At 50.7% G+C, this 12992-nt stretch overlaps 1 protein-coding gene across 7 annotated transcripts in view; it reads left to right on the top strand.

Moving 5' to 3' along the window:
- SLC2A11 (solute carrier family 2 member 11) overlaps positions 1-12992 on the top strand; it is a 21491-nt gene extending 8499 nt beyond the window's left edge. For 2 of the 7 annotated variants that reach the window (XM_025474743.3, XM_025474742.3), the window contains exons 4-12: positions 4386-4510; positions 5356-5485; positions 6416-6564; positions 9937-10124; positions 10207-10317; positions 10834-10935; positions 11022-11097; positions 11344-11471; positions 11704-12992. In XM_025474743.3, coding sequence (XP_025330528.1) covers positions 4386-4510; positions 5356-5485; positions 6416-6564; positions 9937-10124; positions 10207-10317; positions 10834-10935; positions 11022-11097; positions 11344-11471; positions 11704-11913 — 1219 coding nt within the window. In that variant the 3' untranslated portion in view covers positions 11914-12992. Of the gene's footprint in view, positions 1-4385; positions 4559-5355; positions 5486-6415; positions 6565-9936; positions 10125-10206; positions 10318-10833; positions 11098-11343; positions 11472-11703 lie in introns of all 7 variants that reach the window. The other 5 variants (XR_007406157.1, XM_049101786.1, XM_049101788.1 and 2 more) reach the window with 5 other exon arrangements.

The raw sequence follows: 12992 nt of genomic DNA, 5'->3' as shown, positions 1-12992 counted from the left end.
ATACGCGCCCCTCCTAGCATTCCTCAACCATCCCCCAGATACACCAACATATGTGTTCACCTCTCTGAGTGAGACCACTCAAAGCATCATCTGGTCGTGCCACAGGGCCAGTATAATGGACATATTCTTTCTGAGTGCAGGACTTCCACATGATGCCCATTCCACCAGCCCTGCAGTTACTTCTCAATGTTCTGCAATCGACACACTTAATGGTAAATTTAGCTGCCATCAGGACATCCCATAAGTGGAGAAAAGAAGAAGGAGTAGGGAAAACACTTAACAAGGAATAGAAAACTAGTGGGTGAATTTACTTTGAAGCACATGACGCAGGGAGTCTGGTAGTGCAGATGGAGTTCTGCTCTGTGGTTTTGGAACCGGCCCCAGGCTTTGCTTGCACTTGTGACTTCATCCTCCAGTTTTTCATTCTTGTCTTGGGTCAGTCCTTCCACTGGTTGAGGCTCTTTGCCCATCAGGGTAACCCAAATCTTCATTCTTGAGTGGGCTTGGTGGACATGATGATGTGGGATCTTCAGCAGGTTATTATACTTGGAGGTCATCTGCTTCTGGATGGAGGGACTCACAATGCAGTAGTGAGTTCCATGGCACCAGCCCCTCTTCTCTCACTGGTGTAATTCCTTTTCCTTCGATGCAAATTGCATGGGCACCATGTTGTTTGTGTATTTAACAGGTCTATCTCTTAGGATGCCTTCAACTGCAAGTAACAGAAACCAGGACTTAGTTGGCTAAAACAACAGGCGGTCCTTTATCTCATACAAGAAGTATGTAGATGGGTGCCTGCAGGTTTACCTCGGTGCCCTGGATCTGCTCCTTGGATGGTGTGTCGTCTTCGTCCTCAGGCTTACAGCTGGGAAGTTAGAACAGTGCCTCACTCAGAGGCAACATTATCTAGCAGAAGGGAGATTTCTTGGTCAATGCCTTATAACAGAAAGAACAACAACAACAACAGACTTTTCAAAAAAGGTGCCATGTCTCATTGCCCAGCACCAGGTCACTAGAATAGAGAACAGGATCACCAAGTCTGGGTTAGATTATTGGTTTCAGGGGCGCCTGGGTGGCTCAGATGGTTGAGTGTCTGCCTTTGACTTGGGTTGTGATCCCGGGGTCCTAGGATCAAGCCCCATATCGGGCTCCCTGCTCAGTGGGGAGCCTGCTTTTCTCTCTCCTTCTGCCCCTCGTTGCTCATGCTCTCTCTCTCAAATAAATAAAATTGTTAAAAAATGTATTATTGGGTTTATACCTGAACCTTAAGGGGTAGGGGCACATTCCTAAACAAATTTGGGCTCTTCTTGCAAGAAAGAAGGAATTCGCTATTACCTGGTAACTGTCCCCAAATATCTGATGATACCTGGTACAATGTCCCTACATGACAGTGCTGACAGGAGCATGAAGGGGAGGAATTGAGAATTCAAATTCAGCACATATGCTCCGGTTGTGACAACTTACTGTCCCGCCCCAAGCACAGGGACCCAGTGGAGTTTCTCTCCCACCCAGTGGCAGATTGAAACGCTGATGTGGAGATGCCTAGGTGGCTCAGCGGTTGAGCATCTGCCTTTGGCCCAGGGCATGATCCTGGAGTCCCGAGATCGAGTCCCACATCAGGCTCCTTGTATGGAGCCTGCTTCTCCCTCTGCCTGTGTCTCTGCCTCTGTGTGTGTGTGTATGTGTGTGTCTCTATGAATAAATAAAATCTTTAAAAACAAACAAACCCTGATGTGTTGCCATTTCTAGGAATCAGGGTTAGGTGTGTAGGGTGGTGAGGTGGTTAGTTAGTTTGAAGATAGGAAACTCCTGATCATTGATTCCTGTGCGCTTTCTGTCTTTAAAGTTTTTTTAATTGAGATATTCAATTATATTCATATTTAAATAACTATAAATAAACATAAACCATGTATGCTTTATTTGAAATTATATTTTATTTTGATTACATTTTATTAGATGCACACAGCCATCTGCAAACCAAGGTCAAGCTTTATTTTGTTTTATTTATTTATTTATTTATTTATTTATTTATTTATTTATTAATATTTTTTTTCTTTATTTATTCATGAAAGACACACAGAGAGAGGCAGAGACACAGGCAGAGGGAGAAGCAGATTCCGTGCATGGAGCCCAATGCAGGACTTGATCCCGGGACCTCGGGATCACACCCTGGGCCGAAGGCAGATGCTCAACCACTGAGCTACCCAGGTGCCTATTTTGTTTTGTTTTAAACCAAAGACAAGAAAGAGGCCCTGGTGTGCCTTGGGGGAAGGGTGGTAGAGTGGTCAAGTAGGCATGCTGACATGAGCAGCTTGCTCACGAGAAAGAACCTTTGGGACCCACACGAGGCACCATTGAAAGAGTGACTGAGTGCTACCGGACACACTCAATCTCAGCATAGGAGTGTCATATGGCTCACAGTGCATGATGGACACATGGCCACAAAGGGTCCTATAGTCTGGCATAGGGACTACTGACAAGGTTAGGGTTCATCCGTCTTTCTTCTTTCTTTCTTTCTTTCTTTCTTCTTTCTTTCTTTCTTTCTTTCTTTCTTTCTTTCTTTCTTTCTTTCTTTCTTTCTTTTTCTTTCTTTCTTCTTTCTTTCTTCTCTTTCTTTCTTTTCTTTCCTTCCTTCCTTCCTTCCTTCCTTCCTTCCTTCCTTCCTTCCTTCCTTCTTTCTTTTCTCTTCTTTCTCTTTCTTCCTTCTCTTCCATTCATTCATTTTATTCATTTATTCATGAGAGACACATAGAGAGAGGCAGAGACATAGGCAGAGGGAGAAGCAGGCTCCCTGCAAGGAGCTCAATGCAGGACCCAGTGCCAGGACCCCGGGATCATGCCCTGAGCCGAAGGCAGATGCTCAACTGCTGAGCCACCCAGGTGCCCTGGTTAGGGTTATTTCTAATTAAGAGGATGGTAATTCAATGAAGTAGAGTGGCTTTGCTCCAAAGCTCTAGTTTTGCATTATGATTCTCCTTTTAGACAACTGTCACAGCCACTTGGAGCACCATAGCTCCCCTAAGTCTAAAGGGGCCAATAGCAGAGCTCTTTGCACTAAGTTTGGAGCCACTAGAGAGTACCAGTCTGCTCATCTCCACTCAGAGCTGCCAGGTTTTCAAATCACCTGGTTTATGTGCATGACGCCCAGTGCTGTACACACTCTCTCCAAAAAGGGAAGATGTCCTCTGAGAGTTGCCCATCCTTCTTAGAGGGAAGGCAGCGATTTCTCATGTACTTTGGAGGAAATATGATGGTGTATGTTAGTCCATTGGACCTCAGGGACTTCACTCATGTGGTGGCCCCCTCATTTTCAAGTTTCCACTCTTTGTCATGCTTGTGCCTTACAAGACCTCTAGTGTACTATTCTGGTGCCCATTCTCCCCCGACCTTTCAGTATAAGGTCATCAAAGAAGTGGGCCAGCAGAACGTGCTGTGGGTTGTTCAGCTCCCTGTGGAAGGGATTGTGGCCCAGAGCTGGAAAGCTGCTCTATCCTCAGGCAGGTCGGTAAAGGTGCATTACTACTGGGTGAAAGCGGAGCATTTCTGGGGTTGTCTGTGTTCTGAAGTGGAGCAAAACGCACTTTCCAAATAAATACCCCACAAGTGAAGTGCTTTATTAATTTGTAGCACCGAGGAAACCATATATGGTTTTCAACTGGCATTACCACTGGACCAAGTTTGCTATAATCTGTGCCATCCTCCATTCTCTAGACACAGGAGAGCTGTGCTTTAGCTCATATTCTCTCACCGATGTGCTGTTGACTTTGGGTAGAATACTGGCCTCTAGGATCCTCCCTGTCGGTACAGCATGTCGCTGTTCAGGGTCAGGAGTCCCAGAGCTGGGGCGTCGTCCCGGTGGAGCAGCTGATATCTCCAGTTCCCACTCCCCAGGCTGCAGTCTGTCCCACTGAACTAGGCCTGGGCCCCCCAGCCATCCTGGAAGTTCTAAGAAATGATCTATAATCCCTGGAGGAAAATGTGAGTGGACTTTACTGGGCTTTCAATGCTTCCCTTCCTTTACTCTGAAGGTCCCTAGTCTTCTTCTCTAGGGTTTTATTGAGTCTGAGAAATCAGATGGTAGGCCCCTCGTTTTACAAAGGAATGGGAGGAAAGCAAGGCTTAATCTGAAAAGGTAAAGCCATGAAATACAAATTTTGTCATTTCAAGCTGTGGTACAGTCAGAAAGGAGAGGACGTGGGTCCCAGACACAATGGCTGGTGGTCATTTCCATTTGTAGCTTAGACTCCTTGACACAGCTCTCACATACACCCACGCAAGTCTGATCGGGGCTGGCTGGAGCTGCAAAGAGGGGTCCCCCGGGAAAGTCCCCCCCCCCACCCCGACTGAACCGGAGCCTCTCTGGCCTGCATTCCACTTCCCCCTAGGAAGAAGTCCCTCCTGGTGAATAACATCTTTGTGGTGGCCGCAGCGACCCTGTTTGGCTTCAGCCGCAGAGCAGGCTCCTTTGAGATGGTCATCCTGGGCAGGCTGCTCATAGGAGTCAGTGCAGGTATGGGGGGACGCAGCTCATCCTGCCTCTCTATTCCTGCTCATTCAGGTACTCTATTCATTCGTTTGTTCTCTTTCTTTTATGCATTAATGCCTTCTCTTTCTTCATGTTTTTCGTTCATGCCTACCTCTTCTTTTGTAAAATGATTTTTTATACATTTTTTTAAAGATTTTATTTATTTATTCATGAGAGAGAGAGAGAGGCAGAGACACAGGCAGAGGGAGAAGCAGGCTCCATGCAGGGAACCTAAGATGGGACTCGATCCCCGTCTCTAGGATCAGGCCCTGGGCTGAAGGTGGCGCTAAACCTCTGAGCCACCCGGGCTGCCCTTGCAAAGTGATTAATTATGGTTTATCTCAAAAGGCTCATATAGCTAGACACTTAAAGTGGATATAGAAGCATGAAAAAATTTAAAAAAAATAGAAACATGAGGGATGTCTGGGTGGCTCAGTGGTTTAGCGCCACCTTCAGCCCAGGGCGTGATCCTGGAGTCCTGGGATTGAGTCCCACATCGGGCTCCTTGCATGGAGCCTGCTTCTCCTTTTGCCTGTGTCTCTGCCTCTCTCTCTGTGTGTCTCTCATGAATAAATAAATAAAATCTTAAAAAAAAAAGGGATGAGTTCTCAGATCTTCCCTATGGAGGCAGAGTAGCCCATTAGGGGCACCTTAGTTTCTGGGGCTTGTCATGTGAGTAAGCAGAGCTTTAAGCACATCTACCTGGGCTTTTACAGACAGCCATCCACAAATCCCCTCTTGACTTGCTACTGTTTATACAGCCAGGTGTCTATGTGTATATTAGATATCTAGAAGGTACTCTCAAACTTAGTGGCTGTGCACACATCTAGGCGTGAGCATGAGTGTCCAGCCCATGTACCTGGGGGAAAGTGCCCCCAAGGAGCTCCGAGGAGCCGTGGCCATGACCCCAGCCATCTTCACTGCCCTGGGGATCGTGATGGGTCAGGTGGTTGGACTCAGGTAAGTATCCTTTCTCCATGTGCCCTGAGTGGTTTGAGGGATGCCAGAAAAAGCCCTTTGCCTAAATTTCTCCTCTATCCATTAAGTGTACTAAGGCATTGCTCCTTGGAATTAAGAAATCTTTGTGTTGAAATCCTGTCTACACCCATCTGGCTAATACGCAAAACACAAAACAGGTATTAGTCAATCACCCTTCAGTGTGAATCACCATTTTCTCTCCTCTCTAGATCAGGGAGCAAAGAACAGATCTTAACAAGAGAGAGGATGAAGGCTTGGGCTTTTAAAGGGGGTCATATCCTGGTTATCCCAGAAAAGAAAGGAGAGTGCAGAGCCTGGAGCCCTAGGAAGAGGAGTTGCTATGGATAAGGTGGGGCCATGGCCCTACCTTATCTTGGGACCCTATCTGGGGTGAGAGGTGTCCAGACCCAGAACTGGTTAGAAAGAAACAGATAGCAGGGCGCCTGGGTGGCTCAGTTGGTTAAGTGTCTGCCTTGGCTCAGGTCATGATCCCAGGGTCCTGGGATGAAGCCCTGCATGGGGTTCCCTGCTCTACAGGAAGCCTGCTTCTCCCTCTCCCTCTGGCTGCTGCTCCCCCTGCTTGTGCCCTCTCTGTCAAATAAAGAAATAAAATCTTTTAAAAAGGGAAGGAAGGAAGGAAGGAAGGAAGGAAGGAAGGAAGGGAGGGAGGGAGGGAGGGAGGGAGGGAGGGAGGGAAAGAGAAAGGAAAGAAAGGAAAGGAAAGGAAAGGACGAACCAGAGAGCAATACAGGTTTTCTACCCTCAGGAGGGCAAGCAGGCAGGGGACAGGCGTGGCGGGGGGGGGGGGGGGGGGGGGGGGGGGGGGGGGGGGGGGAGTGAGGGGATTTCAGGGCAAGTGGGGAGGGCTCTGACAAGGAAGCACCTGGTCTGGCCTCTCTTCTGCCTCCCCAGGGAGGTCCTGGGTGACCCATGGGCCTGGCCCCTGCTGCTGGCCAGCTGTCTAGTGCCTGGAGTGCTCCAACTTGCCTCCCTCCCTCTGCTCCCTGAGAGCCCACGCTACCTCCTCATTGACTGTGGAGACACTGAGGCCTGCCTGGCAGGTAAGTCCCTGACCTTGGGTCCCCAGACCACCCTTGATCTAGGGGCACATCCCTCCAGAGCATGTGAATCTCCATTTCTTGGGTTTCATTTATCAGGGAAAAGCTGTCCCTCACTTTTGTGCCATCCATCCATCTCTTCAAAACTCTTTACCGGGGTGCCTGGGTGACTCAGCTAGTTAAGTGTCTGACTTTGGCTCAGGTCATGATCTGAGGGTCCTGGGATCGACCCTGCATTGGGCTCTGTGCTCAGCGAGGAGTCTGCTTCTCTCTTTCTCTCTCTCTCTCCCCCTCCCTCCTTCCCTCTGCCCCTCCCCCTGCCCGTGCTCTTTCTCTAATAAATAAAATCTTTAAAAATTCTTTAAAAAAGCAACTCTTTACCAAGGGGCTATCCTAAGTGCCAAGGCAGTGGGATAGGCCGTGGGTCAGTCCCTGACCTCTAGGAACTGCAGGATGGTGCCAGGAAAGAGCCCTCCCCTCTACCACATATGCAAGATGAAACACCGCATAAGGCTTCATGGGCCCAATGCCACCTGGGTGCTGATAGGCTGATTTATTAGCAATGGCCAGATAATGATGTCCAAGAACATCAAAATCTCAGGCTTAAACCAATAATCCTCTATGGCTTCTACTCATTTACTTGCTGGGCTCGCTTCATGACTGCTGATCTCAGCTGGAATGGCTCATAAGTCTGGGAATCAGCCAGTCAGCCAGTTCAGGCTGGTCTGGGCTGGAGCAATTAAGTTCTGCGGCACTTGCCTCTCCTCTCACTCTTGGTACCAATGGGCTAGACCAGGGATGTTCTTTTGGCACAAGAAAGCAGATCCAATTGCACAAGCACTTTGCAAAACTGTGGTCCCCTGTGCCCATGAACATCCCACCAGCCATGTTGCTGAACCCAAAGTCAAGGGAAGGGAAAACGAATGGCATATCCTCTCACATGGCAAGGGGTGTTGATCTAGAGAAGGGTGAGGACCAGGGCCCGCTCATGCACCTTCTCAGCTTACCATCACGGCCACAGCTATTATTGATACCCCTTGCCTGTGCAAAACAAGTTCAATGTCACCGGGGCCCCACAGTCTCATCCAATCATGGCATCAGTCTTGCAGTCCAGGATCTTAGGATCACATCAAGTCTCTATGTTGCCTCCTCTTGATCCAAAGACCTAGGAGCTAAACACACAGATCTCCTGCCCCTCTGAACTCAACACAAGATGGTGGAAGTAGGACAGGGTAACCTGAACTAACCCTCATTTTAAAAGAGGAGGGGTTGAGGGAACAGAAAGCAGTCACCAGTCCTTAACGCTGAAGTGCTCCTGGAAAAATGCTGCCAGATTTCCCTGCTCTAGGGGCCCGGAATGTTCCTTGATCAAGTCCTGGCTCTGCCCCCTGGGAGGGGCTCCCCAGGCCATGGTTTCCCCAGGTTCTGGCTTTTGCCCTCTGAGATATCCTTCCTTGACACCTTCTGAAGAGGGCATTGCAAGTGTGCCCACAGAGAGCTGGGGCATCGGAGTTCCTGTGTGGCTTGGTCAGTTAAGCATCTGCCTTCTGCTCTGGTTATGATCTCAGGGGCCTGGGATCGAGCCCGCACCAATCCCCCTGCTCAGTGGGAAGTCCGCTTCTCCTTCTCTCTCCTCTGCCCCTCCTCCTGTTTGTGCTCATACTCTCTCAAATAAATAAGTAAAATCTTTAGAAAAAAAAAAAGTTGGGGCACAGAAATCTTTACATTTCAAATTGTCTTGGTCCCTTTTCATCCAGGCTGGCAGAGCTTTTGTCAATATAATTTTCTCAAAAACAATGTGATTTTTCTACGAATTTGATTTGCCAAAAAGCCACACCCACAAGTCTTTTTCAGACCTGCTTCTCTCTGAGACCAAATTACTGAAATTGGGGGCATGTCAGGCTGCAGGGGTCCATCACCCTAAAGCCCCCCAGTGACCCTTTTTCCAGCCATGAGGATTCATGAGGCACTGCACTAAGCCACACTTTTTTTTTTTTTTTTAAGATTTTATTTATTTATTCTTGAGAGACACAGAGAGAAGGAGAGACACAGGCAGAGGGAGAAGCAGGCTCCATGCAGGGACTCCATCCTGGGTCTCCAGGATCACGCCCTGGGCTGAGGGCAGACGCTAAACTGCTGAGCCACCCAGGGATCCCAACTAAGCCACACCCTTAATGTCATTGTTACCTGAGTCCATAGCTCCCTGGCAGTGCTCTGGATTTGATCCTGGCTTTCAGACTGTAGCTTAATAGGGGACTCTTTTTGCTAATTGGAGGGGCTCAGAGGAGAAACAAGTTTATTGTTTCTTTTTGCTTTATATTAAACCAATCTAGTGAATTCTAGAAGGAGTTAAATTGAATTAAATCTTATTCCAAAAAAAAAAAAAATCTTATTCCCTCTCAAGGTCTTTTTGAGCACCTTTTTTTTTTTTTCTGATAGTAAGCTTAGAATACTCAGCTAAAAACAACCAATTCATGCTTTCACCACGCAAAGATCTCTTCCCTCTTACCCAGAAGTTCACGAGGTCTGTTTTCTTTCTTCCCCACTACTGCCCTACATACCCAGGCTTCCAGTTTTCCAGCCCCCTCACCTTCCCTGCCTGGTCTTGAAATCAGTAGGGTAGATTCCAGGTCCTAGTAGGTAGGTAGCACCCCCTCCTGGTACCTGTTAATTCCTCAGTTTTCTGTTGCTGCCTAATAATCATATCTCAGTGGCAAACAAAAAAGCAATCACTTTTTTGATTGCTTTTTTGATTTTGAACTCAATCACTCTTGAGTTCCCAGGGGTTGGCTGAGGTCGACTGTGCCTGGCTGGTGACCTTGCTGCTCTTGGTGGCTCATGCAGATCGGACGGGCGCTGGCTAATTTAGGAGGGTCCCTGCCCTGCCATCTCTGCAATTCCTGGGATCAGTGAGCCAGCCCCGCCCATCACCCTTTTGTGATGGGAGAAGAACAAGAAGAAATAAATGAGCAAGGCCTCTTAAGGCTTGGGCTGAAAATTCATACCCTCCCTACAGCCTCATCGTACAGACCGGAGCCAGTCACATGATCCATACCTTGCCCCTTGGGTGCAGGAAGCTGCACAGATCCCCTAGCAGAGGGCCCGGCTAGGGGAAGGGGGGAGGACTGGGGCCGTTGCTGGGTCATGGCCATCTGCCACGGTGGCGTCCCTTCTGATGTATCCGCAGGAGCCCGAGCTCCTACAGCCTTTTCTGGTCCCTGATGCCCTGAAATGACAGGGGCGGGACGGCGATGCCCCTCCGATGGGGGGGGGGGGGTGCCCAGCGCGGGGGTGAAGGGCGCTGGGGTGGGGGCTCACTGCGGAGGGCCGCAGAGGGCTGAGTGAGGCCCAGCGCCCTCCTACCCGCACCCCCAGCCCTGCAGCGGCTGCGGGGCACCGCCGACGTGGCGCAGGAGCTCTCGGAGCTGGACGAGGAGCGAGCCGCCTGCCGGGGCCAGCGAGCGCGGCGCCCGTGGGAGCTGCTGCAGGACCGCGGGCTGCGGAGGCAGGTGACCAGCCTGGCCGTGCTGGGCGGCGCCTTGGAGCTGTGCGGGAACGACTCGGTGAGCCCCGCGTCCCCGCCCCGGGCCGCTGCCGAGCGCAGGCAGCCGCAGCCCGGCCCTCGCCTCCGCCCGCCCTCCCCAGGTGTACGCGGTCGCCTCGTCGGTGTTCCGGGGGGCCGGCGTCCCCGACGCGGAGGTCCAGTACGCCGTCGTGGGCACCGGGAGCTGCGAGCTGCTGGCGGCCTGCGTGTCGGTGAGTCGCCGCGCTCCGGGTGACCCCCAGCAGCCCTGCGGCGGGCGGCGGGGCCTGGGGTCCTGAGCGCTTTTCCGCTCCAGGTCACTGTGCTCCAATGGGGCGAGTTAGCCAACATTTATTGAGCACCAACTGTTGACCGTGCACTTAAAACACCATTTGAAGGGACGCCTGGGTGGCTCAGCGGTTGAGCGCCTGCCTTCGGCCCAGGGCCTGACCCTGGAGACCCGGGATCGAGTCCCGCATCGAGTCCCGCATCGGGCTCCCTGCGTGGAGCCTGCTTCTCCCTCTGCCTGTGTCTCTGCCTCTCTCTGTGTGTCTCTAAAATCTTTTAAAAACCCCACACCATTTGCAGATGACCAAAGGACTGACCTAATTAATAATGCCTTAATCTCCTGAAGCAATCAGCTGCTCCTAACTGCCCCCTCCCACCCACCACCAGCAACCCACTGCTCACCTCTAACAGGGGCAGTGGCTCCAGTCCCTGCCGGTCACCAGAGCTCCTTTCCTTTGCAGTGTGTGCTGATCGAGAGGGTGGGCCGCCGCGTGCTGCTGATAGCCGGCTACTCCCTGATGACCTGCTGGGGAAGTATCTTCACCGTGGCCCTGTGCCTGCAGGTAGCGGGGCTGGACACGACGGTTGCGGCTTGGGGCGGCCTGATGTCCATCTCTCTCCATGGACATGAGAGTTCCCTTTACTACAGAGCTCTGTCCCCTGGATGCCCTACCTGGCCATGTCCTGCATCTTTGCCTTCATCCTCAGCTTTGGCATTGGCCCCGGTGAGTGGGCCCAAGAGGCTTTGAGCTTTGTGGAAGGAGCATGAATGTCTGCGTGCATGGTGGGTGGCTGTGAATGCCGTGTCACCTGCATGCCCTCCACCCTGCCTACCTGTACCAAGGCTTCTGGGAGGGAATGGCGGGAGGAGGAGGAGGGGGGATCTCCACTCCCATGTCAAGGACAAGGTGAGGGAAAGGCTGGGCAGGTGGGCCCAGCTGGCAGCCCCCTGTCCCTGCTCCTCCTCCTAGCCGGAGTGACAGGGATCCTGGCCACGGAGCTGTTTGACCAGAAGTCCCGGCCTGCTGCCTATATGGTCTGTGGAGTGCTCATGTGGATCTTGCTCTTCCTGGTCGGGCTGGGGTTTCCGTTCATCATGGTAGGCCTGCCCCGCCGCCCCCACCCCTCATGGGGCCCTGGCCTTAGATTTCATCTCTGTCAGCAGGAGAGTCCCAGTGGGAGGTCTCTATCCAGGGAGACTGAGGCTGGTGGGGTTAGGACTCATCTGAACCAAGAGGGACAAATCCCTCATCACCGCCTGTCATGAGGCCTTCTGTCTGGTGGCTGAATGGGGCCACACCAGGGCTTCGGGTCTCTCTTTTCACCCGCAGGAGGGCTTGTCCCACTTTTTCTATGTGCCTTTCCTTGGTGTCTGTGTTTGTGGAGCCATCTATACTGCCTTCTTCCTCCCCGAGACCAAAGGCAAGAGCTTCCTGGAGATCTCCGAGGAATTGGACAGACTTAAGGAAGCTGACTTCCTTAAGCAGAACCAGGGCCCTGACTGGTCGGGCCCAGAAGTCATCCTGTCCACAGAGCTGTAGCTCTATAGGTACAGTGGGGGCCCAGAGCCACCTGTTGCTCTCTCCTTTGCTTCCTGCTGAGGGTCCTGGCCCTCTACATTCCCTAATTATTGCATTCATTTGTTTAATGAGTGCTTATTAAGCACCTACTGCATGCACGCTTGGTGCCAGGTGCTTAGCAATCTGTGGTGAGCCAGAGAGACAGGATCAGGACCTGCTGGTGCCCTGTCTAGAGGCAATTAACAGGAAACCAATAAAAATAATCACAAACTCTAGGAAATGCTATAGGAGAAAATACAGATTATGAAGTGTGTGCATACTAGGGAGCCTCACTTAGTTTGAGGAGGATGGTCTGAAAAAAATTTTCTGGGGGCACCTGGCTGGCTCAGTCGATATAGCATGAGACTCAACATTGTGGGTTTGAGAGCAGTGTTGAATATAGAGATTACTTTAAAAAACACTCTTTGGGCACCCGGGTGGCTCAGTCAGTTAAGTGCCCTGCTCTTGATTTTGGCTCAGGTCATGATCTCAGGGTGGTAAGATCAAACCCCATGTCAGGCTCCACACTGGGCATGAAGCCTACTTGGGATTCTCACTCTCCCTCTCCCTCTGGTTTTCCCCTCCCCTGACCTCTAGATGTGTGTGTGTGTGTGTGTGTGTGTGTGTGTGTGTGTGTGTGTATTTGATGAGTTTTGGCAGATGTATATGCCCATGAAACCACCACCACCACAATCGAAGTAGAACATTCACATCACCCCAAAAGCTGCCTCGTACCCCTTTGCAATCAGTAGGCCCCCACCTGCAGCCCTAGGCAACCACTAACCTGCCATCTGCCCCCATAGGTCACATTTGCTCTTTATAGAGTTTGATATAATTCTATACTTTATATATGCATTTGTGTCTGTGTTTGCTCCAAATAAAGTTTTTGGGATTCCTGCATGTTGTCACATGTATTAGTATATATTCTTTGTGTTGCTGAGCAGTATTCCACTGCATGGATGTATTATAATTTGTTTACCATTTACCTGTTGATGGACATTTTGGGTTGTTTCTGAATCTTGGCCATCATGAATAAAACTGCTATAAACATTTCTGTACAA

This window comes from Canis lupus, chromosome 26 (assembly GCF_003254725.2).
Source record: "Canis lupus dingo isolate Sandy chromosome 26, ASM325472v2, whole genome shotgun sequence".
Taxonomy (NCBI): domain Eukaryota; kingdom Metazoa; phylum Chordata; class Mammalia; order Carnivora; family Canidae; genus Canis; species Canis lupus.
Note: the sequence above shows the minus strand (reverse complement) of the source record. Positions and strands in the feature narration are given on the sequence as shown.